The 24,851-nt window shown below is 44.2% G+C and overlaps 1 protein-coding gene across 1 annotated transcript in view; it reads left to right on the forward strand.

The window, feature by feature from the left end:
- The window catches only part of LAMA1 (laminin subunit alpha 1), a 156,700-nt gene that overhangs the window by 124,872 nt on the left and 6,977 nt on the right, over positions 1-24,851 (forward strand). Inside the window, exons 50-61 of the mRNA XM_032805243.1 lie at positions 477-621; positions 5,906-6,047; positions 7,515-7,629; positions 8,013-8,183; positions 9,371-9,522; positions 10,331-10,516; positions 11,329-11,533; positions 12,749-12,861; positions 13,983-14,172; positions 16,059-16,217; positions 17,039-17,192; positions 18,783-18,916. Coding sequence (XP_032661134.1) covers positions 477-621; positions 5,906-6,047; positions 7,515-7,629; positions 8,013-8,183; positions 9,371-9,522; positions 10,331-10,516; positions 11,329-11,533; positions 12,749-12,861; positions 13,983-14,172; positions 16,059-16,217; positions 17,039-17,192; positions 18,783-18,916 — 1,866 coding nt within the window. The remainder of the gene's footprint in view (positions 1-476; positions 622-5,905; positions 6,048-7,514; positions 7,630-8,012; positions 8,184-9,370; positions 9,523-10,330; positions 10,517-11,328; positions 11,534-12,748; positions 12,862-13,982; positions 14,173-16,058; positions 16,218-17,038; positions 17,193-18,782; positions 18,917-24,851) is intronic.

Raw genomic sequence — 24,851 nt, forward strand, 5'->3', positions numbered from 1 at the left:
GTAAAAACAAAAAGAATCCAAACATCGGGATATCCTTCTAGAGTATTATTACCAGGGATCCTATTTTTCCCATGATAAACGCAAAATTCTCCCATTAAAAAAACATAAAAATCCACGTTTTTCTGTGACTGAAATGAAATGGGTCACTGGGACTTGGGCTGTCTGCCCCACATGGCAATAGTAAAAACGAGATTCTCTCTCTAAAAATGCAAATTATGCATTTTTCCGTGGCAAACAGATTTCTAGGATCCCTGATTGTTGCTAACTTAATGTTGTTGTTATTAATACTATTATTATTAAATTGGTATTAAAGAGATTAGATTTTCTGAACATAGGAAAAGTAGGTGCCCTGAGTATAAGATATTTTGGATACATTAGTCACTTGTAATTTTTTATACGGATATCCCAAGACCTTTGAAGTATTCATTATTACATACTTTTTTTCACTCAGTGTATCTGTATATTTTTTTCTGCAGAGAGATTTCTTGTCCCTAGAGATTGTTGATGGTAAAGTTAGATTAACTGTTGATCTTGGTTCAGGACCTCTTACGCTTACAACCGAAAATTGTTACAATAATGGAACATGGTACAAAATCTCATTCAGTCGTAACAAGAAGCAAGGTAGGACACAGACTGAAAAGTAAATGTTTATGATTTTACAAATAAGTGTCTGAAGTAGTCATTAGGAATGTCACCATTCCATGCCAGTTTTGTCTGGTTATTCCCAATGCACATTCATTCTTTGACAGCCATTTTTGTGGTGCTCTCTTGTTGAAAGTAATTCCAACAAGTGAGCACCACAAAAATGGTGCGTGACATATGAATACTCTGATAGAACACTGTTATCTTTTTCATAGTCAATTGTTTCCTCCACAGCCTCATTATAAGTGCACAAGAGGAGTCCATAAGGTTAATAGCAGACCTTTTTCTCTAACGGGTCATTAGCTGTACATTCCATCTCTGTCTTGATTGATATTCAGTACTCTATGCATTGCAGTCCAGTTCTTTGGGTCAGGAACCATCATTTTGTTCAGTGTTTGTGCAGCGCTGAGCACAATGGGGTTCTAGTCCATCACAACTTCTAGGTGCTACTCTAATAATAATAATAATTAATAATTAATAATAAAACATAAAGCTATGGGTTAGAGTGGCTAAATTTGCATTGGTGTTTGTAAAGAGAAAGTGGTACAGTCAGATGGCATGCAAGAAGGTACTATCCAAGATATCTTTCAGCATGGCCTCTATAAATACCTTGGAATGGGGGAACTGTTGAAGTTACAACATGCGGAATTAAAGAAGAAGTGAGGAAAGAATATTACAGACAAATAAGAATGGCTCTTAGGCTAAAACTCACATAGAAGAATTTAATCCGAGCCATTAGTATGTGGGTGATTCCAGTAGTACCATACACTGCCAGAGCAATCAAGTGGAATCAAGAGAAGAAAACATTTGACATCCAAACAAGAAAGCTCCTGGTGATGCACAGAGTAATGAATCAAGAGTCAAGAGGTGGGTAGGATGTACATCTGATAGGATGGAGAAAAAGGTTTGCTACAGACAATGAAAAATATAACAGCAAATTATATGAGGAATCAACCAAAGTGAAGATCCTCTGATCGCAATAACAAACAATAGCTAAGCATGTGTCCCAGCCCAAGAAAGCATAAAAGAAAAGAGAAAGCAAATTGTCCAAGAAAGACTTGAAAGAGTTACACAGAAATCAGTGCACAGAGAGTGATGGTGAGAGATCGAACCTATTAGTGATCAAATATTAGCAAACTTATGGCTTGTAGCAGGTATGACAGTGTGACAACTTCCTACAGTATCCTGGACAAACCTTACTGAATTAAGTTAAACCTTGTTAAGTTTAAGTATTTTAGGAGCGCACTGTATTAAAAATGTAAATGTTTATGTGTTACTGTGGGATTGTATGTAACTTGTCTAGGAGACATGACTAATGGGAAGGTGAAGTGTTATGTACTTCAAAGGATTCTTTTAAACAAAGGGCTAAGACAACCATCTGGGAGTTGAGCTGGCTTCCTAGGAAATACTTGCAGGGAGGTGAATGAAAAAGCCCACATCTGGACTGGATCTTTTGAAGCTTTATCATGGGGAGTGGTCCGTTGTCTCTGAATTACCTATTCCCAGGATCACAAGGCTCAAACAGCCTAAAACAGTAACTCACAGATTCATGAGTTCTTGTTCTGAGCTAACAGCTGATGAACTTGTGACCATAGAAAAACTTTTTGGTGGGTGTGAATGGGGTCCCATTTCCTCTCCAGGAAAACCCTGGCTGGTAAACCCTCTGGGTGAATTAGTCAGCACACAGGTCCACCAAGGTATCTTCACCACATGTGTTTATTGTTTCTCTTTCTTAAGCTCCAGGTACAATACAACCAGCTAGCCTCAGTTATGGGGAGCTGCTTTCTGCTCTTTGACTTAGCCTTTTCAACTTTCCGCTTCCCTTCCTGGGTTCTCCGGTTGGTGATCTAATCACCTCATTAACTCGTCAGGCTACAAACAGGTGTAAGTGCTGTGTTCCACCTTAGCCACACCTAGAGCTCCAGTGTTCTAAGTGACCAGGGTGCTGACTTTCACAGAGCCTAGTTTGAAGCAAGACTGTCGCAGGCCTGGTCTACACTACAGAATTAGTAAGAGTAAGCGTAAGGCAGCATACGTTGACCTAACTCTGAAAGTGTCTACACTAAGATGTAGCTCTCACTGATGTAACTCGCCTACTACACTGACTTAACTTCACCTCTGAGAGAGGCATAGCTCTTAAGTCAATGTAGGTAGATCAACACAATGCCAGTGCAGACATTACATTGCTTAAATTGTTGCTGCCTTTCAGAAACTGTTCCACAGTGCCCTACACTGACAGTTAAATCAGTGCAAGCGTTCCTGTCGAGGACGCACACCACCGACACACGGAGCGTAGTATGGATGGGTAAAGCCAATTCAGTTACAACAGTGGCTGTACATCAATGTAACTTAGGTTGATTTAATTTTGTAGTGTAGATTTTCGCACAGTTGGGTTTGAAGGACTGTTCACTGGCCAGAGCCCATGATAGGGGTAGAGTGATCTCTGATAAGCTTATTAGCATGTGTGTGGGTTCTTCTATTGGTTTAATGTGTTTTCTCTGTAATGTGTTCACTTTAGGAATAAATCCACTTGCTTAGAAAGAGCTGTGTGGTAATTTATTTGTGGCAATTACACAATTACTCAGGAAAATAGGAAAACAAGCCTGCTAACACAGTCTCACTTTGCTCTGGAATTCACAGCATAGGCAGGGAGCTGTGCAACCTGGAAATAGCCTGGTCAGGAGGGAGAGAGACATGGGTCTCTGCCCAAGAGAGGGGCCAGCTGGGCACAGGGGTGGCTTTAGGCATTTTGCCGCCCGAAGCACGGCAGGCAGGCTGCCTTTGACAGCTTACCTACAGAGGGTCTGTTGGTCCTGCAGCTTTGAAGCCTGCGGGAGATCCTCTGAAGCCATGGGACCAGTGGACCCTCTGCAGGCAAGCCGCCGAAGGTAGCCTGCCTGCCGCCCTTGTGGCACTGGCAGAGCGCCCCCCGGGGCTTGCCGCCCCAAGCTGGGCATGCAGGTGCAGTTTCCCTTAACTGTAGTAAAAGAATACCTCAAGAGATTGACAGAGGGCCTCATTATAAGTGCACCCTTAAGGGTTAATTACATTGGAAACAAAATTGACCGACATAACTCCTCCCAAACTGCAGTATATGTTCCGAACAGGACGTGATGGTGCCACATGTGTTGAGCTCCTGCAAGAGCTGGGAGGGAATATATGACCAGACACAGTGAGATCACCAAGTGGCTTCGCTGGAACCTCTGAGCCAAATAACAGATTTAAATGAAACATGTGGTATTATGTCCACCACATTTAAAGAGCTCTAGAGAATGAAGAGGTTAAGATTTTATGGGATCTGGCAATTTTCACAGACCAAACAGTGCAGGCAAAGAGGCTTGGCACAGTTTTTGTAGAAAAGACAAACGAGAACATGGCAATTGATATTGCCTACTAGCAGCCAGAAACATTAAAAAAAAAAAATAAAACAAGAAGAGAAGATGGTGAAGTATGAAGAACTCTGCCACAAAGTGGAACAATTATGGAAGACTAGAACAAATAAGATCTCAGTGATTACTGGAGTACTTGGAGCAATTCCTAAGGATATGAATGAACAATTCAAGAACACATTAGGATACAAGACATCATGATCAGTGACCTCCAGAAGACAGTGCTCTTAGGCACAGCGAGAATGTTAAGGAAAGCCAAAGGAGAACAAGTGCATTTAAGCACCTAAAATGCAGGAATTCTATGGAGGGTTTAGCAAAACTCCTAACTATCCAAACCTACGGAGTAGATTTGTGGTCAGGATTTATTGGTGACTCATGGGGATAAATTTTAGACAATAGCTTTCCCCTTTTTATGTTTAAAGATTTTGTGAAGGTGTGGGAGAGCAGGGGCCCCACTTCTGTTCATTTATAATGTCCTTCCTCCCAGTTTGTAGCACATGAGGGGTTCTCTCAGTAAAACAAACAGCCAAAAGAAAGGCCCTCTCCCCTCTTTTTCCCTTAGAGAGGGAAATCTGTATGAAAATTTAGAGAGGTAACGATGGCCAGGCAATCAGGCAGGCTTTCTGGATTCAACCCTTTGGGCTTATTCTGTCAACACATTTATTGCCTTTTAATTGGGTCAATCTCTGGCCCCTCCTGTCGGGACATACTGCTTTGTAGTTGGGCTGTGCAGTTTTGAGAGTGGTGGGGCCTGCTGCTGTCTCCCTCTCAGCTGGCCCGTCTCTGCCGTCAGCAGTCTCGGAGGCAGAGCTGCCCTCCTCCTGTTCACCGCTCCTTCCTGTGGGGCAGTTTTCCCTTTTTAAACTCTACCCACTCCAGCATTGCAGAGCCCCTTGTTGGTGTTGAACAGGGCAGCAGAGCTTGTTAGTCTCCTCCCCAGAAGAGTGAGGGCATGTCCATTCAGAGGGGCTATTTTGTTTTAAATCCCCACGATCTCATTAAGGTTGAGATTTTGTCATGGGTGTTTTTAATAAAAGTCCCAGACAGAGCACAGGCAATAAACAAAAATTCATGGAAGCCCATGACCTATCTGTGAGGGGAGGACTCCAGTGGGAACCCCACCAGGGGCTGATTGCTGGCCGTGTTCCAGTCCTGCCGCTGCTCCTGCAGTGGTGGTTAACCCAGCCTGGCTGCTGCTCTACCCTGGGGCTGCTGTGGACCCAGCCGCTGCTTCGGCCCTAGGGGCTGATCTGTCACTGGCTACTGCTCTGGTCCCAGCCTCTGCTCTATCTCCGCTGGCCGTGGGCTGCTGCTTGGGCTGCTGCTCTGGTGTCCCCAGGCCACTGCTTGAGTTGCTGCCAGGTCACTGCTCTGGGCCACTGCTCCAGACAGTTGCTCTGGCCCCTGCGGGCTGACCCAGTGGCCATCAGCCATTGCTTCTGCAGCTTTGGGCCACTGCTCCTGCATTGGGGGCTGACCACCAGCTGCTACTCCAGTCCTGCTGCTGCTTCTGGGCAGAGGCTGAGAGCTGCTCCAACCCTGCCACTGCAGCGGGCTGTAGCTGATGAAGTCATGGAGGGCCATTAAAGTAATGGGATCAGCAACTGCCGTGACAGAATCATATCCTTATTTATTATATATAGATACTTTTCTGTTGGTTTCTCCAAAATCTGTTTGTTTTTGGTAAAAGAACTGGCTAGCTTATCTAAAATCTTGAGAGTAAAATAGATTCAACTTCTATAGTGAAAAAAATGATTATCCCTGTATTTGTTTTACTTGGGAAATTGTTATATGTTTCATACAAAAATATTGCCATGCGAGAAAATCACGTCTTAGTGTTTTTATCTGTTGATCTGTACTTCCTTTCTTTGCAGGAGTTTTGGCCGTCATGGATGCATATAATCTTAATTATAAAGAAACCAAGCAAGGAGAATCCCCTGGGGTAGCCTCAGACCTCAATCGCTCAGATAAGGACCCAATTTACATTGGTGGACTGCCAAGATCCAGGGCTGTGAGGTACAGCGTTTGTTTTTCCTTCTGTTTTTCCCCTCTGTTTACGAGTTTGTAAGTATTGGGGAGGATCTTCAGCTTGTGTAAATTTATAGTTCCACTGAAGTTACTAAGTTATGACTGTTTACCCCAGCTGAGGATCTGGCCATTACTCATTATTATTTTCATCAGTGAATCTCCAAGTGCTTTACAAAGGGAGGTAAGCATCATTGTTACCATTTTACTGATGGGGAAACTGAAGCAGAGAGGTGACATTACCTCCCCAAAGTTACAAGCAGATCAAGGCTCTTGGGTCCCAATCCAGTGCTCTGTCCTCTAGGCCACACTACCTAATTAGAACCACTAAGTGCCAAGGATCAACTGACCATCTACAAGATGTAGTCCATGCTGATGTCTTTATACTTTAGTGTCTTTATACTTTAAATAACAATTGTCATTACTTCAGTGCTGTTTATAATATTTATGGCTTTAAAATACCTATAGATAGAGTAGTGAGGACCTTGTTTCTTTTTAAAATAGCCAAATCAGTCTATATGTTACTGAAGTGTGAAATAAAATCGAATAAAACCATAGTCTGAATGCATGTAATTTTTATGTAGACACCATGGTTTCCAACTAGTGTTAATGGAAAAAAACCTGTTCTTCAGCAAAGATTTTTGAAAATCTTAAAATGGAATTTTTGCAACTCCGTCTCTGTACTTGGACTAAAGGATGACCAAAAATAAAATATCCCAATAGGAGCCATTAAAAAAAATAATTTGTGGATGTCTCCAGTTTAGAACATATGCTTTCTCTATTACACACCCACACTGGTCAATTCTTCAAGCTGCTTCAATTCACCCTCAGTATTATGGCTCTAAAGTCTATATCTGATTTTTCCTGCAAATGAGGTAGTTAGATTTTTATATGTCATCTCTGTGCCTGGATAATTAGTGCCCACAGCTGAACGCCTAGGAAGGCACAATGAGCCAGTCCAAGTTAGACCAGGTCTTAGATTGTTCTAACTTGCACCAGAGAACAATTTATTCCCCGGACAGATCTAATAAGAAGGAAGGGGTGGGATAGGTGGTATAGAGTGTCTTTACCTCCTCCCTCACTGAGCATGTGTCATTGCAGCTGAGGATTCCGCCCCCCCCATGCTCCCCCCCATTTCCCCCCACCAGCTTTGGAAATGAGTCATACTTTGGTTTTGCAGTGCATTGCTGTACATTTGTGTGTTTCATGTTTTAGTGCTGTGTCTTCTAGATTTGGTAGTTCAGATGAGATTTAATGTATGTTGTGCAGCTACATTTTGCTCCCATTAAAAACAATGAGAAAACTAACCCTGACTTTAAAAAGCAGGATCAGCCCTTTAAATCAATCTCTCCTTTTCCTGTTGAATAATGTAACATTACATTTTCCCCAATAAATCCCAATTTAAATTATTAAACCAATGTTTTGTTTTTACCATGGAAACTATTTTTTTTCTTTCAGGAAAGGGCTTAACAGAAGAACATATGTGGGATGCATTAAGAACCTGGAAATATCCCGCTCTACCTTTGACTTGCTAAAAAACTCGTATGGTGTGAGAAAAGGCTGCATACTGGAGGTAGGAAACTCTGGCAGCTCTGTTGGGTTTTTATACTCTGATTATTGCTGTGTATTAAACAATGAATCAGTATTTTTGGGGAGGGATAGCTCAGTGATTTGAGCGTTGGCCTCCTAAACGCAGGGTTGTGAGTTCAATCTTTGAGGGGGCCAACTGGGGCAAAAATCTCTCTGGGGACTGGTCCTGCTTTGAGCAGGGGATTGGACTAGATGACCTCCTAAGATCCCTTCCAACTCTGATAGTCTGTGATTAAATATAGAGGGTAGAAGTGTATCAATTTGTTGAGAAATTATCAATTAGTCCACCATTGGTATCGTTCTTTCACACTGGACAGCTCATAAGGGACAAAAGCTATTATTTATTTCTCTCCTTTTGCAAAACAGCCTATCCGTAGTGTTAGCATCTTGAATGATGGCTACATTGAGTTGCTACCTAAGTCCCTGTCTCCAGAATCAGAACTGATGGTAACTTTTGCTACTAAGAACCGTAGTGGCATCATCTTGGCTGGTCTCAGCAAAGGAATGGAGAAGCGACGACGCAGACAAGCACATTTGGTTGGTACTAACTGCTTTTAAACCTTAAATACTTTTTCACAACTTTGCTTCAACATGTCTGATCACCTGTTTAGTTTAAGAATATAAACTGCATAGCAATGCTAGAAAAAAATTCACTGGGGTGTGAGTAGAAAGTTTTTTTCAAGCAAATGACATCCACTCTTTCAGAATGTAAACTTTCATTACAAATTAAAAAAATATATCTAGCCCTGATGGTTGCAAAGAAAGTCTTCCAAATATGGGCCAAAGGTAAACCAATGCAGTGTTGTGTTCCTGAATCTGCAAACACACAACTCTAATACCTCTGCTGCTGCTCATGGTTTTGCAGAATTGTGGCAGAGTGAAAACTGAACAGAGTATTGTTGATTTTGCTGCTGCTATGTGGACAGGTTGAAATTGAAAAGAATCAGGTCAGTTTCACCCTGCTATTACTTCGAAAAGCTATGAACAGCAACAGAGGCAGGCAGTGGGGAGGAAGACCCAAACACAGAGATTGGGTAGGAAGTAGAGTGAAGGCACCCCAGACATCTGATTGTAGCAGCCAGGAGGTTGGTAGAAAGGTAGGGTAGTAGAGACCCACTCAACTTACAACATCCAAGAGGCTCTGGAATGAGAGGGAGAACAGAGAGAGAGACAATGCCGCTTTACCTTTCCAGCAGCAGGTGGTGGTGGTTGGATTCAAATTTATCAAACACTTGCTATTTGGAGGCTGATATGAAAGAAGGAGCTCCCAAGCAGCGTCCAAGGACAGCATCACAGCTTCCTTTAGCACTATCATATGGGGATATAAGGGGATTGGGTTTTTACCTGAGCTTTTACCATGGACAAGGGGACTCTCAGTTTTCATGTCTCTTTAGTCAGAAGGCTTAGTTCTCTAGCTTTTATCTGTTCTCATTCACTGTCACAAGTGTTTCAATATTTGACTTGCAAACACTGCAGGGGCCAGTTTGTGTTTTGGTATTTTATTTTTGAACTGTTTCCATTGAAATTTCAAAATAAACAAAACAAATAAATTAAATAAAATAAATGATGGATGTTTTCTTTTGGTTGTGGAGTTCATCAAAGTTTGTCTATAACACCAAAATTTGGTAGCAGACTTGACCAAATCACCCTTTAAGTATTATTGATAGGGTATGAAAGAAAACAGTTGCAGTAAAAAAATTAATGGAATGATTAAATCTCCACAGCCCTTCTTTTCCATCATGCTGATTGATGGTCATCTTGCAGTGCATATTAATGCAGGAGACAGAGCAAGTACTAGAAAAATCATCCTCCAGCCTGCTAATGGAACATACAGTGATGGGCAAGAACATTCTGTCATCCTGATCCGGAATAAGAGGTACATGTGACTGTGAACAGTACCACTTGTTTAATTACTGTATGTCATTGTCAGTTCACCATGTTCCCTGAAGAACTGACTTAGCTAGCTCATTTCAGTGGAATAATCAGGGTTGTGTGTTTCTGTTGTTAATGGAAGAGTCCTGATTTATATGGTAATTGCATACTACCAGTGATTAAGTTGTGCATGAAAGCTCCCTTGAAAGCTTTAGACAGTCTGGACCACCTGAGTTAAATGTACTAAATATTGCTAGAAAAAGTAGACAGTTAATTGACTATTTACTTATTTGACTAAGAAACATACATGTCCAATTTACTCCTGTAACCAGATTAGTCGTCACATTTTTAAAGCTGCTCAACAAATCCATCCTACTAAATTATAAAATATTCTTCAAAGAACCTCTTTAGCTGTAAATAGTGTAGGTGGATTATCAAAATCACTGAATCTTTACATAGGCGTGGGAACTAGGGTTTGTGTGTGGAGGGTGCTGTACTTAAGTGGGGCTCTGCTCTTGGTTCCGCACCCAGGGTTCTGGCTGCTGGCCCTGCACCTGGGGTCCCGGCTGCTGGCCTCATGCCAGGGGCTCTGCTCCCAGCCCCAGCTCTAGGGGACGAGAGAGGGTTTTAGACAGGAGTACGGGGGACATGAGGTAAAAGATGTGGGGACCAGCGCTTTACAGTTTTGTTGGCTTTCAGCACCCCCACTATAAAAAGTGTTCCAGAGCCACTGAATCTTTATTTCTTAGCACGTCATTACTGAAGTTGAAAATAAGTTCCTTGTTGAATGATTTTCCGCTTCACTCTTTCAGGATGATAATAGTACAAGTGGATGAAAGTAATCCTGCAGAACTGAGACTTGGCTTGTCGGCAGAAACGAGCCCCATGAATATTTCCAAGTTCTACGCTGGTGGGGTTCCAGCAGGAGAGGGCATTTCTGGGTTCAAGATGACAGGATCTTTTTACGGCTGTATTAGAAATCTGATCTTTAACATGCAGTAAGTCAGAGTAAATGGCAGCACTCTTTTGGAGAATGGAACTGCAGATCTGTGAATATAAAATATAAACTGTTGCTTTTGACTATAAGATCTCCAGCGAATGGACCATATCTAATTCTTTTTTTGTACTGTGGGCAAGCATAATGCCAGCACTCTGTAATAAATAGTAAAATGCAAAAGCGATTAGTATCAAACTTGCATTAATGAGTGTTGCTGGCCATATTTTCAGATATTCAGTCAGACTCAAAAGTGCCTTTAGTGTATATAGATACATTGCACAAAACACAGTTGGGTTCCCAGTGATCTGATTTGCATGCACAAATAAGATAAACAAGAAAACTGTTGCATGAATATTGTTGTATAGAATTAGAGGATACTCTTTAATGATTTTCTCCCACTGTGCTTAACCTTTTGAAGCATTTTCCACTGACATGCAAGTCTTCACCCATTGACAAGTGGATAAGTTCTTGTAAAGTACTTTCCTCTACTCAGGCCAGGTCTACACGACGCGCAAAAATCGATTTTAGATACGCAATTTCAGCTACGAGAATAGCGTAGCTGAAATCGATTATCTAAAATCGATCTACTCACCCGTCTTCACCGCGCGGGATCGATGTGCGCGGCTCGCCATGTCGATTCCGGAACTCCTTTGGTTTTGGTGGAGTTCCGGAATCGATGTAAGCGCGCTCAGGGATCGATATATCGCGTCTAGATGAGACGCGATATATCGATCCCCGAGCAATCGATTGTAACGCGCCGATATGGCGCATCGTATAGACGTGGCCTCAGAGCCCTCTCCTTTGTAAACCTAGGCTTCTGGATTTCACCACTGCCGTGAGGTACAAGCATGTGGATATGGACAGCTGCTTGCTTTCAGAGAAGCCTAAACCTGCCATCCAAGCAGAAGATATTGAGATTCAACCAGAACTGCAGCCTTTGCCAGTTCCTCTGTGGCCCCTTACCAATACTGAGAGAGTACATGCTACAAACTTAGTGCATGCTGCCCCTATCGGCAAAGTGAGTATTGATGGGGGAGCAAGGTCTATCCTAGCTATGTTTTTGTTAACCCCAAATACAGAGCCATACACTTACTTCCATTCTGTGCCATGGAGAGAGAGAGATGAATGTAAAGGACATGAACAAGGGCTTGAAAAGATGGTTTGTAAGAGAAAAAGCAATAGTATATCAAACTATACCTCTGTACAGCAGTCACTTCTGGGCCTTACACCTGGAAGACCATGAGGCAGGGATATGCGGTTAAATGTGCCAGTGATCAGCCACCTGTACGTTTGCAACTGAGGAGTTCTCCATAAAAAAAGGGGGATATAGCCCTCAAGGCAGGTGAAGTTAGAGAGTAGTTGCTATTCTAGGCGTGTTCTCCTGCCAAAGTGGATCTGTGTTGAGATTTGCAGTGCAAATTAAAGTTGATTGAATCGATGTTATGTCACCATAAAAACTCAGTGGTCATGTGCATACAGTTGCTAGTCCCTGCCATGCTTTCATTGCTGAGGAGGAAGCCCAGACCACTGTGGAGGCACAGGATCAATAATCATATCAGTCTTTACCTGTGAGTCTTGGGTCTGTGTGTAGTTCGCACAATACCGGTGTGTGTTACATTCCCAATAACATGATGCAACATTACTTTTCTCTTTCTGGGGCTGTGTATTTTATGACTGAGTGTTTCCTGAGTGTCTGGTAATCATTTTTATGTGGGAGGAGGGCATAGGTTTTGTGGATTTTATACCACATGCCTATAAAAAGAAATGCTAAGCCATCTGAGACCTGTATCATAATTTCGTTTCATACTCTGATTCAGAGCTATTGATGCTCTGAATAAGTGAGAATATCTCCCCAAGAGTAACTAAGGAATTTCACACCAAAATTCTGCTCTGACCTCCCAGAGACAAAGACTGAGAGACTAATGAATAAGTAGACTGGAAGTAAATTAATAAATCAAAAGCTATAACACCTAACTAGCAGAGACTTTTGTGTTAGTGCTGTGAAGCATGGGCTAGTCATTATAACTAGTTTTCTTTGTGCCTGCCAAATGTCCCAACCATCTGAGAGGTCAGGTGATTGCTATTACAGTACACTTCACATTTTTCCAGTGTGGCAGTTGCACACGGAGAATACAGCACAGCTAGGTTGCCATAAAACAGTACTATTTAAGCAACAAAATATTTTAATACCTCTTGTGGAGTATTCTCTTTAATGAAGCTCTTTCATTAACAGGGACAGTGTGCACAGGATTCAATACCAGATCATGTTCCCGGTGCCCACCAGTTTGGCCTTGCTAAAGGGAGCCACGTAGTACTGCTTTTTAATCAGTCAGCCGTCAGAAGGAAGTAGGTATATCTTGAATTACACATGACACATAGTCTTGCGTTTAGCTGCATAATAGAGAACAATTTCTATGAAGGAGTTGTGTAGCAGGGTTTCTCCCCAAACCCAGCGTCAGACCTTGCCTCTGCCTTAGTTTCTTTACTCTGCCATTATCAACTAAAGCACCAAACCTGGTGGATTGTAATTACACTAATCTCCCAGGATCTTCTTTATTAACATAAAGTAATAGTTTAACTCAAAATCAGTCTCTCAGACTTCCTCTTCAGGCATAGCTCTCCTTTGTGCCCCTTGTGGGCTTCTAAATCTCTCACAGCGTTTTCCTCTTCCTCCCAAAATATTCCAGTCAGGTCTTATTCCAGAAACTTCTTCCTCAGTTCCCTCTGGATGCCCTGTAGGAACCCCCTTCTGCACTCACTCCTCCGGCCACCTGCTCTGAGAGCTAAGGAGAGTCTTCGTGCTCAGTTTTTCCACCAGTAGGCTGGTTTCCAGCCTTCCCACCCTGCTCTTATATACACTCCCTAGATATCTGTCTATGTGCTAAGAAGCATCTCCCTGATCTTTTCAGTCTCTCCCTGAACTCAGGCTTCTCTATATATCCCAGCAGGCCTTGCTATGAGTCACAAGCTTCTACCAGGTTAGCCCAGGGCTCATTTCCTTTACCTGGAGAGGTGGGCTGAGCCTTTAAAAAAAAAAAAATTGGAGATATACCTATCTCCTAGAACTGGAAGGGACCTTGAAAGGTCATTGAGTCCAGCCCCCTGCCTTCAGTAGCAGGACCAATTTTTGCCCCAGATCCCTAAGTGGCCCCCTTAAGTATTGAATTCACAAGCCTGGGTTTGGCAGGCTAATGCTCAAACCACTGAGCTATCCCTCCTCTCCCCCAAAAGTGTGGCTGAATCCAACCCTCTTAAAGAACCCACTAACCCTGTGACAAGCTGTTTGTGTGTTTCTGATATATGGAATTACTTTTTATTGTGGAAACTCTATTGGTTATGCTCTCAAACATATCTAGTGGGTTATAATTTGCTCTGGTCCTTTTTAAACCAATAACTTTTAGTCTTAAGGGAAGTTTTCTATCACTATAGAACAAGGATTTGAAAAAAAATCTGTTTTTATTGTCTAGACTTTCTGTCCAGCTGAATCTGAGAACGTTTGCCACTAGTGGCCTGATTTACTACCTGGCTCACCAGAACCAGATTGACTATGCAGCCCTTCAGCTTCATGGGGGACAACTCTATTTCTTATTTGATCTTGGAAAAGGAAAAGCAGTAGCCTTTCACCCTGCGGCCATCAGTGATGGCAAATGGCACACGGTAGGTACCCACGAGGCTTGAACTCACCTGCAATCAATTTTGCTTGCCTTGTTCACACATTAGCAAGAGTGTTTGTATGCAGGACTTGGCCACTGACTAATGGACTTCTCTTTTTTATTCTTATTAACTGTGAAGTTAGTCCTGCACCTTGTAGCCTACAAAGTACTTCAGCTTATTCAGAGAAAATTATTTAAATTATTTTATTTCTATGTGAAAATCCTTCAGAGTGGCTTGGAAACTCTGAGTTTACCCACATGGAGTTGTAAGTATTAGGGCTACTCAGGGCTGAAGTACACCGAACCCCTAAGGTGCCAGTAACATGGTAGGTGTACCATGATTTGGAGGCAAACATTTCAGGTGCTTCAACAGCTCGGCCTTCTGGTGCTAGTCCTTGTGGATCTGAATAATCACCCAGACATGTGATTAAGGGAAAAGGGTATTTAACTAGGTCTGGAGGGAAAGGGAAAGGTTGCAAATACTATAGGTACAGAGGCTTAAACAGCTACAGTTCAAAGAGAACAGTAGCAGTTCTTGTTAGAGCCTTGAGACAGTCCAGTTGAGTCAGGGATCTTCATGCCTAGTTCCTGGGTCTCTCTCTTCAGTCTGGTCTCTTTTCAAGCAAATAGGAGCTTGCAGGTTTCCAGGCCAGGCTCAGTTAGTGTCTCTTATTGGGACCTTGCTGCACTGGGTTGCTCTCCAGCCATTGTTGCTCCCCAGATCCTACACAGATCTACACCCAGCTATAGTGTCTGGCAGACGCAGCTTGTTCCACACACAGCTCTGCTCACAGTTCCTGGGGAATTCCCTATCTGCACTCAGCTTCCCTGCAGATCCTCACTACTCGCTGCTGCATCCCAAAGATGCCTCGTCATTTCCTTGTTCAGAGTCCTTCCTCCCACCTGGCCAGGAGGAAGGGGATGTGCAGTGGGTAGGGAACTCATTGGAAATGTAGTCCCTGCTTAGCAGGTTCATCACAGAATTTTTCTGCAGATTCCTCCATCAAGGGGCAAGGGTTGGTGCAATGTAGAGAAAGCGAGTGTGTTGGCCACAGATGTCAGGGAATCCAATAGAGATTCAGTGCAGAGACCTTGTATCTCTATACCTTGCCCCTCTCTCTGGTTCCCTGTCAGCAGAGGTCTGCTGGATCCCCTTGTCTCTGAGAGGCTCCTCCGTTTGTGAGGAGGTTGGGTTCCACGCTGCACTGGAGCTACACACAAAGGTTAGAACTAACTCTATCAGCATTAACTTTAGCGTGAGTTTTTCTTGAGTCTGGTGTGGAAGACTATATACATCCCATTAGTCCTTGCCCTTCTTCTCCATGGCTAGAGACCTGAGGGGACTTCTGTGGGGATGGATGGCACAGAGGTACCACCTTCCACATCCAGCCTGGGAATCCTCGGAATATTGTCTTGCATGCCTAATACAAGTAGAGCAACAGACAACGTAAGCTGCCACACAAAGAAAACAAAGATGAGCTACAGTCAGAGACACCACAGATGAGCTCTAGTATATGTTGAGGGGCAGAATATTACAGAATTATGGTCCCCACCAGCAGTTTTGAAGCTGACTTAAATAAAGCTAAAATAGACTTGTTATTTTATTTAATGCATTAAATACTAATAGTAAGACCTTGAAATGCACTTGCAGGACAATAGGCAATCAGTGCAGGCCATGGAGTGTTTGAGTGTCAGTGATTTGGGGATGTAGGCCCTTGAGCAGTAATGCTGTTGCATTCTGAAATAACCTCAACTTGTGGATGACTTCTAAGAGTAACTCCAAATACAGCATGCTAACTCAATCTAGTCTCTGAAATCATCTTCAGAAATGGATCTTGTCTACTCTTATTGTGGGCAGCAGGTTGATACAAACTTTGCTATTTCTTTTAGGTAAAGACAGAGTATGGTAAACGAAAAGGCATAATCACCGTCGATGGACAGGAATCTGCAGCAGTTAATGCTCTGGGAGATGGTAACACGTTGGATGTGGAGGGGAAGCTTTATCTGGGAGGGCTTCCTTTAGATTATACAGCTAGAAATATTGGAAATGTAAGATTTCTTTTGAAAATATCTTTGTTAAAAATTTATAGGAGATAACCCAAATGGTTCATAGCATAAGCTAAGCCCCAACTATCTGGGGTTAGGAAGCATAATTTTCCAGTACAGGTTTCTTTCACTTTTCTCTATAGCACCTGGTACTGGTCACTGACTGGGACAGGATACTGGACTAGATGGTCTGTTATCTATGGCAATTCTGTCTCCTTGTGTATTGTAACTTCACACTTACCTCTTCCATAATTGGACTTACTGTATTACAGGCTAACAAAGATGTGAACACTTTGAATCTATAATTTAATCAAAACAATGGTTAGAAATACTAGTGATTTTCATAATAACGTACTGAAGGAAATTCAAGCGCCTTTAATTTATGAGCTTGTTCTCTGTTTCCGTTAATGGCAGTGGCAACCCTCTCATTTATTTGTGTCACAGAAGGACTAGGCCCCTCAAACATATGTCTTTGACTATTAGCATTTCTAGGCAGTTTTGATATACTCTGTTTTTATTGCTGTAAGTCATCATATACATTTGCGGCACTATATAAATAATTATGTTGGTGCTTTAAATCCCTGAATGTTCTCTTAAGAGAATCCTTAGTTTACAGTGATATCAGGCATTGCTGTGAGAGATCAGCCTGCAGTTTGCCTAGGGTGATCAGACAGCAAGTGTGAAAAATCAGGACATGCGGTGGGGGGTAATAGGAGCATATATAAGAAAAAGACCCAAAAACTGGGACTGTCCCTATAAAATCGGGACATCTGGTCACTCTAAATTTGCCTTATGTATTAACTGTCATATCTCACTATGTTTAGGTCACTCACAGTATCCCTGCATGCATTGGCAGTGTGATGATTAACAACAAGCAACTTGACAAACAGAGCCCCGTCTCCATCCTTGCTGTGAATAAATGTTATGCAACAGCACAGGAAGGCACTTTCTTTAATGGAAGTGGGTTTGCTGCTCTAGGTAAGTGTCATTAATAGAATCAATAGCTTATTGAATTAGTGCTCATGAAAACACATCAATTTTATGTCTAGACGCAACAAACATAATTAAATGACACTTCATTCAACTATTGTCTATTCTGGCTATGTATTTCTAACTGACTTCTTCCCCCTTTATGTCCAAGATTGTATGTAAGAGTTTAAACTGGTGCAATTTAAAGGCTGAGGAATCAGAAGGTATAAAGGAGTGAATTTGAAAAAGGATGGGGCTCACTTTACACTTTTTCCATAGGTGCTGGAACTGGTGGTGCTGCCACACCTCCTGGCTTGAAGTGGTTTCCATCATCTTCGGGGCTTACAGTTTGGTTCAATGGCTCTCAGCACCCCCCTCTCCCCCAATACAAAATGTTCCTGCACCTCTGACTTTTTCTGTTCCCTCAACATATTGAACTACACCAATGTAAACTCCCTTAGATCTACTTAAGCCCAGTGTACTGATGTAAGAATCTAAATGAGTGAAAGGGAACTTCACCGCATGTAAGGGAATTTTAACTCTCATCACTTTACATGTTCCTGAATTTGGATTATAGTCTACAAACAGCTTTCCAGAGACTCAGCACAAACCCTGTCCATTCAGGGTAATTAACATGCCTATTAATTATTACATGTACTATTGATTACTTGTCACAGTTCAGGGCAACTGCACTTGTACTCCCCCTCCATGCAATGGCACTCACTCTTAGGGCACATCTGCACTGCGCTTTCCTCACACCCGTTTATAGAGTATAAACACTGCATGCCCCCCTAGCATGGGTACAGATAGCAGGGTAGATGGTAAGGCACTGCTTAGGGGAGTAAAGATATGCTTAAACCCTGTGGATATGCACCCTATACATCTCTCTACATGCCCACACAGTGCTGTTTTTAGCAGTATGGTGTCCTGTGCCACGCCACTGATGGAATATTTCCTCACTGCAGGGAAAGGCTCAGGCAGTGGGGAAGGCTTCCTGTTGCTGGAGCTTTTCCATGCGGCCTCCCTGCTGCCAGTCTTTAATAAACAACTTAATTGCTCACAGTGCTAAGTTACCAGACGATTTTCTCTAAGCAAATACATTTATTCTTAGGGTAAAAGCATTACAGAAAAATAATATATTAAAAATAATAAAGAACCCACACACACACACACACACACACTCACTCTCTCTCTCTCAGAAGTTTACCAGAGATCACTCCCACCATTTCCATAAGGATTCTGGCCCGTGTCAGTCCTTTGAACCTTTCACTAACGATTGGGACCCTCCCCTTGGACAGAGGGTTCTATCTGTTTGCTGCATCAGAAAGAAGGACTTGCCTCTGGAGAATCCACTTTGAACTAGTATAGGCAAGCCTGCCACAGGAGTTGGTGCCTCTCTGGGTTGTTTCAACCTGAGAGAATTTGCCCACTGTTCTTAGTTTCTGGAGGGGCTGTGGTTACCCTACCCCATGGAATTACATACAATCCCTGGCCCACAATGATACATAAATTCAATACAATACAAAGATATATTGCAGAACATTGCTATATCTGTCACATACCTAATCTTTTACTTTATGCTTATCATGTATTTTTCAGTCAAAGAAGGTTATAAAGTCCGATCTGATGTGAACGTTACATTTGAGTTCCGCACCAGGGCTATGAATGGAGTTCTTCTTGGAATCAGTAGTGCTAAAGTAGATGCCATTGGACTGGAGATTGTGAATGGCAAGGTGGGTTGCATAGGTAGGAGACGCTCACTAGGGGAGCTGAATTTAGGGATAGTTCTCCAAGGCTTGTGCACAATGGGAAAGTCAGATGTGTTGAACATTACATCAGCAATAAGTGATGAAACCAAAAGACCAGAAGACAATGTGATAGAAACAAAGATGTTGCCATGATTCATAAATACAACATGTAATCTGGGGCAAACTTTTGGTCACAAGGAATGTGGGTTCACATCATGATGTTCACCACAATGTGAAGCAGCACAGGGACTCCTCATCCTATAGTTACTGCCCATAGTACTTATGTCAGCCTGAAGAATTTGTGCTTTCCTTTCTAGTTGGACTAGCTACTATACTGTGTATGCTGTTTGCTGGACCACCAAAATACCTTTCATATATGTTGGTACCCTTTTCAATTAAGCTAAACTTGCCCTTACCCAAGCATGCTCTTGCAGAAAGTATTTAGCTACTGTGTCTTAGCAAGAATTTTGTTAGCACAGGTGAAAGTCCTATTGTTATTCTGAGATGAGAAGTTGTCTGGACATGGAATGAGTCACCATAACGCATTCAATCATTTTCTTTTAAAGTGAGACTGAAGAGCTTGGAGGAAAGTATATATAAGAAAGTTGGCTTAAGTTTCCCTGTTTCTTTTGCTAGAAGTCATAGTTATTTATAAAGCTGATTTATAAATCCATCAATTTAATTTTACTTAGGAAAAGAAAATAGTGCAAGATTTAGTCCCCTTTTTGGCGACAGTTAAAACAAAGAAGAACTGTAAAGCTCTAAAACAGGATTAATGTAAACAGATGAGGCTTTTTAAATTGAATTAACAACAAATTCTGTGATTACTTTTCCAGTATAAATTATATTTTAGAATTATATTTCTTTCTGGATACAAATGACAAAGCTAAAAGCTAACAACATTAAATAAAACTTTTCAGTGAGTCTGCCTAACGATACTTCAGCAGTGAAGAAAAGCATAAGCCAGCTCAGAATAACAGAACCCAAAGAAAACACAATGGCTGTTTGAACCAAGCCATCTCATAAGCAGTATTGTGAATTTACAGGAAATATTTTTCCATTAAGTGTTTTTTTTTATGGAGGTGGAGGCTTTTATGCCTTTATGTGAGACATAGGGGCTGGTGGGATTGTCCACCACTATTTTCCCCCATGCGTACCCTCGTCCTTAAGGCTTCATGTCCCAACTTTCATCTCTTCAGTTGTATTAGAATGGACACGGCATTCTTGGACACCTTAGTGAACATGTGGGAAAACGGTAGCATTACCAAAGTATCATTAGAGTCCCAAAGCTAGTGGGAAAAGTGGGGACTTGCAGGGAAGAATCGGGATAGGTATATAAAAACATCTCTTTATTTAAATAGATTAAAAAGGGAAAAAATTGCCAGCTACAAAAATCACCTAATTTAAGGCATTATCTGCTCATTTGCACCATGAATAAATAAGTAGCCTGAGCTCACTGCAAGAGCCAGGCTTCTGCCTCCTCATGTTAATCCCAATAGTGCCCAGGCTCTCTTGAGAGGGAGCCTGTGGCTATTCAGCTCAGCCCTCTGTGCATCAGGACGTTTCTCATTATCTGTTACCCAGACAATTTAAAATCTTCCGCATCCAAGAAAAAAGAACCAACTTACATGTAATGCTGTTGACTAGGGAGCTCATCACCCTATTACAATAGAATAACAATTCCTTATCCCACACTTCAATTTATCCATTTGCAGACAATGCTCCGAACAAAAATTGCTTATCTAAATATTGAAGATTTGGTAGAGCTGACTATGTTTGAAGTCAAGAATTCCCACCTTTTTTATGGGTACAAAAATGTCCAGCTGCTAGCCGTGCTTCCATTATAGGGAACTTCAATCTTTATGGTTAGTACTCCAGGTAGTTAACTGTGTTCCAGGTCTCACTGGTCATTATGATTCAGAAAGCTACACAGAAAATATCTTGTAGCAATCAGTACATAGTTGCCCACTTCAGATAAATAAGTAAATAATACATTGCTTTTAAATATTTTCCCCAATTTGCCCTTGTTTTGGGGTAATATTTACATGTTTGAGAGTCAACACAAAAAAGATGTCTTCTAGTCTGTTTAAAAAAGAAAAGAAAAATGAAAGAGGAAATAGAACCACACATTCTTCTTCGAGTGCTTGCTCATATCCATTCCAGTTAGGTGTGCGCGCGCTGCGTGCACGTTCGTTGGAGAAACTTTTACCCTAGCAACACTCGGTGGGCCGGCAGGTTGCCCCCTGGAGCGGCGCCACTATGGTGCCTGATATATACCCCTGCCGACCCAACCGCTCCTCAGTTCCTTCTTACCGCCCATGTTGGTCGTTGGAACAGTGGAGCCTTCCAGCTTAGCTGATTCACCTCCCTAGCGATTCGCTCGTGCATTTAGTTTTAGTGTACATAGTTCTCTAGTTCATTTATTAATTACTGTTCGTATAGTTGTGTAGTAGTGTATATGTCGTTAATAGAGGCCGGGTTCGCCGCCTTCTCTCCCCGCAAGGGGCCCTTGCCGGGTAACTCGGGCTTCAAGCCTTGTGCGAACCTGCCTGTCGACCGATGCCACAGGAGACCGCACGACTCCTGTTTAATGCCTCGGCGAGGGCATCTGTCGGACAAGTGCCGTATTTGTAAGGCGTTCAAAGCCGGACCAGAAAAGAGCGGGACTCTCACCTAAAACAACTCTTGATGGAGGAACTCTAACTCCTCCATCCTCGCACGTCTCCGCACCGGAACAAGTGTTCGTCTGTTCCTGCCCGACGAGAAGCGCTTGGCAATCTTCTCACAGCCCAGTCCTCCAGCCGGCGCCACTCACTTCCGAGGGCAAGAAACTCAAGGCTCTGACGGTACCTTAAATCACACCGCAGTTAGAGCGCAGCTCCCGGTCGGATCGCGGCCGCCAACTGCGCGCACGGCCTGCTCCTGCACCGTCGATTCTGACCCTCAGGAGCCGTCGAGTGCGGTGCCGACCAGCTCCTGGCCCACGCTGTGGTAAAGCTCGTCATACCGTCCACGCGGAGACTTCTGCCACTGCGCGGACCTCATCGTCTTACAAGCCTGAGCTGCCTCAACACAACACCGCCGGTGCGTGTCATTAGTCGTGGGGCAAACTGCCATGGTGCGACATTGTCCCGGGCACCAAGGAGCTCCGCCGATCTCGTTTGGGATCCGTGAACGTTCCCGGCTCGGCACCGATCGCGTTCGGCCGGTCACGATCCGCCGCCGCTCGCAGTCCAGCACCGTTCTCCATCCCGGTGCGTCGTACTCGCGGGCACCGGACGAGGTCCCGGTCCCGTCGTATCATGGCACGCTCCCAGATCCCGCACCGCCGGGTCTCTCGCAGCCGATCCAGGCATGTCGATGTTCGGCACCGTCGACCTCCCGGACCGCGCTGGTCGTACGTCCCGGTCGCTCCTCCATACGCACGGTCCCGGTACCGTTTGCCGGCACCACGCAGGGACAGCTACTATGGACACAAAGATATGGTCCAGTCTGCTTCAGCCCCCCCCCCCGTGGCCATCCCGTCACACGTCCGCCTCCCGTACTCGGACAGTGCATATCCTATTGGAGGATCAGACACTCAGGCCCATCAGCCAGGGGCCACCGCAGTGGTCCTTTGGGACACCCTGGGGCCTACACCAAGCCCAGGGTGAACATCGGGCCAATCACGCTCAGGTCATTCTGAACACGGCACCTGAGGCCACACTCAGTAGACCTGCTGATACGGAGGCGGGATAATATACAGGTCCAGAACAACACGATGTTCTGAGGCGGAGGTCCACCAGGATGAAGCTTCAAGTCGGACCGCTCGTCCCAGGGTGTCGTCATCATCTTCCCGAATGAGGCGGTGCGGGCACATCCTCGTCGGGGCCTCCCCTATCGATCTGGGGCTGCACCAGGATCTTTTGCGGCGATAGCCCAAAATACAGCCTTCCATGGAAGAAGTCCCTGAGGTGGAGGACGCAGTGGTCAGCTCCTCTCAGTGGAAACGCCTATCAGGGTGGCCTCCATTCATCAGATCATAAGGCCAGAGCCGACCATTGGCAATCACATCCGGCGTCCATTTCCACCGACGCCAGGGGGGTGGAAAGAAAATACATGGTGCCTTCCGGGTACGAATACCTGTATGTGCACCAGCCCTTGCTCGTTGTGGTACAATCGGTCTGAAGATGAGAGCATGCACGGCCAACAAAGCCAGCTGCACCCAAAGTCACAGGGAAGACAAACACATGGACTTGTTGGGCCGAAGATTTACTCTGCTGAGGGGCTTCGCTCCTGTTGGCAAACCAGCAAACCTCTTAAGCCGATACTCCTTCAACGACCTGGGAGGCGGTCGCAAATTCACGGAGCTGATCCCACAAGACTCCCGTCAGGAGTTTACGGCCCTCCTTGAGGAGGGGAAAAGGGTTGCGAGAACTCCCCACTTCCAAACCTTCTGCTTGCAGGACTTTGGCCGCAACATGGTTAACGGGTCGGCACGCTGGCGTTATAAGCTTCGCTCGATGCAGGCGCCTATATCTGTTAGGTATCAGCCCTAGCCCCTGAGTTGCACACACGCATACAGGATTGCATTTGATGGACAAGTCTTTTTTTTGCCAAAGACGATTCCAGAACGCAATGCTGAATGATAACTGGGTTATCATGCATTACTTGCATGGCATTTACCAGCCTCAAACCTCAAAGCACGGTCGTTACGCTCTCAGCCCCAGCGCCCCTACCCCCATCGGTCATTCGCGGCAGGACTTTCAGGGCCGCAGACGTGGTAGGGACAACCAAAGACGGGCAATCTGGAGCACCCGCGGGAACAAATGCCGGTCCCATAATCATTCCGGACCAAGTCAAAATTTTTGAAGAGTTAAGCAAGAGACCACTGCATACGCAGCACGTCTGTCAACCAATTTACCAATCAGGTTACCGAATCTCCGTCGAGATTTGTTCCCAATGCTGTCTCACTAAGGGGTCAGTAACTCGGCGTTGGGTATCATTGTGACGATGGAAACCTAATGAGTATACCGTCATGCCAATTCTTTTCCGCGTCCACCTCGCGCCCTCGACCATCCTCCTGTCCCCTCTTCAGCGCCGAGACCCTCTCAAGGAGCTAAGTACACTGACACTCCTGCAGAGAGGTCACAAGTTCTAATCGATCAGACGTTCAGCCATAAGAGCGACAGATACCGGAGGAGCTAAAAGGTGGCAAGGTGGTTCTATTCCGTTATTCTGAATCCAAGGCGAAAGGGACCTGCTGACTCCCTAGACACCTAGACACGAGCTGAAGGTTCATCAAGAGTTCAAGTTCTGTATGGTGTGCCTGGGACCATCATTCCCGTCCTGGCATCCGGCGATTGGTCGCGCTCTCAACATGCGAAAGACGCATATTTTCATATTGCGATTTACCCTCCCACGGAGGTATCTGCGCTTCGTGGTGAATCAGTTCATACCAGTTCACGTACCCTTTGGACTCTCGTCGGCCCCTCGGGTCTTCACGAAATGTATGGTGGTTGTCGCCGTTCCCTCCGCCGCCTCGTCGGATTCACGTTTCCTTACCTCGACGATGGCTTATCAGGGAACTAAGGCTCAGTCACAGCCATGTCGAACCATGAAGAGAGCTATTCGAGTCTGGGCGATCGTCAATCTGGACACGTCACAACTGGCTCCCACGCAAAGGATAGAATCATAGGGGCAGTGCTGGACTCCATCCTTGCGACAGGCAGTTGCCCCCGCACCGGTTTCAGGCATGTCTCCTGGTCCAGAGCCTGCAGAGGTTTAATACCTCCGCCCGTACTGCTGGCCTCTTTGGGACACATTTGAGCCGCATGTGTCCTCGTTGCAAAGAGACGCCAGACTGCGAATGCCCCGCTACAGCCTGGCTCGCTTCGGGTCTACCGATCCGAACAGGGACGCCTTAGAATAGATCTACGAT

Source organism: Chelonoidis abingdonii, chromosome 2 (genome assembly GCF_003597395.2).
Source record: "Chelonoidis abingdonii isolate Lonesome George chromosome 2, CheloAbing_2.0, whole genome shotgun sequence".
In the NCBI taxonomy this organism is placed as follows: Eukaryota; Metazoa; Chordata; order Testudines; family Testudinidae; genus Chelonoidis; species Chelonoidis abingdonii.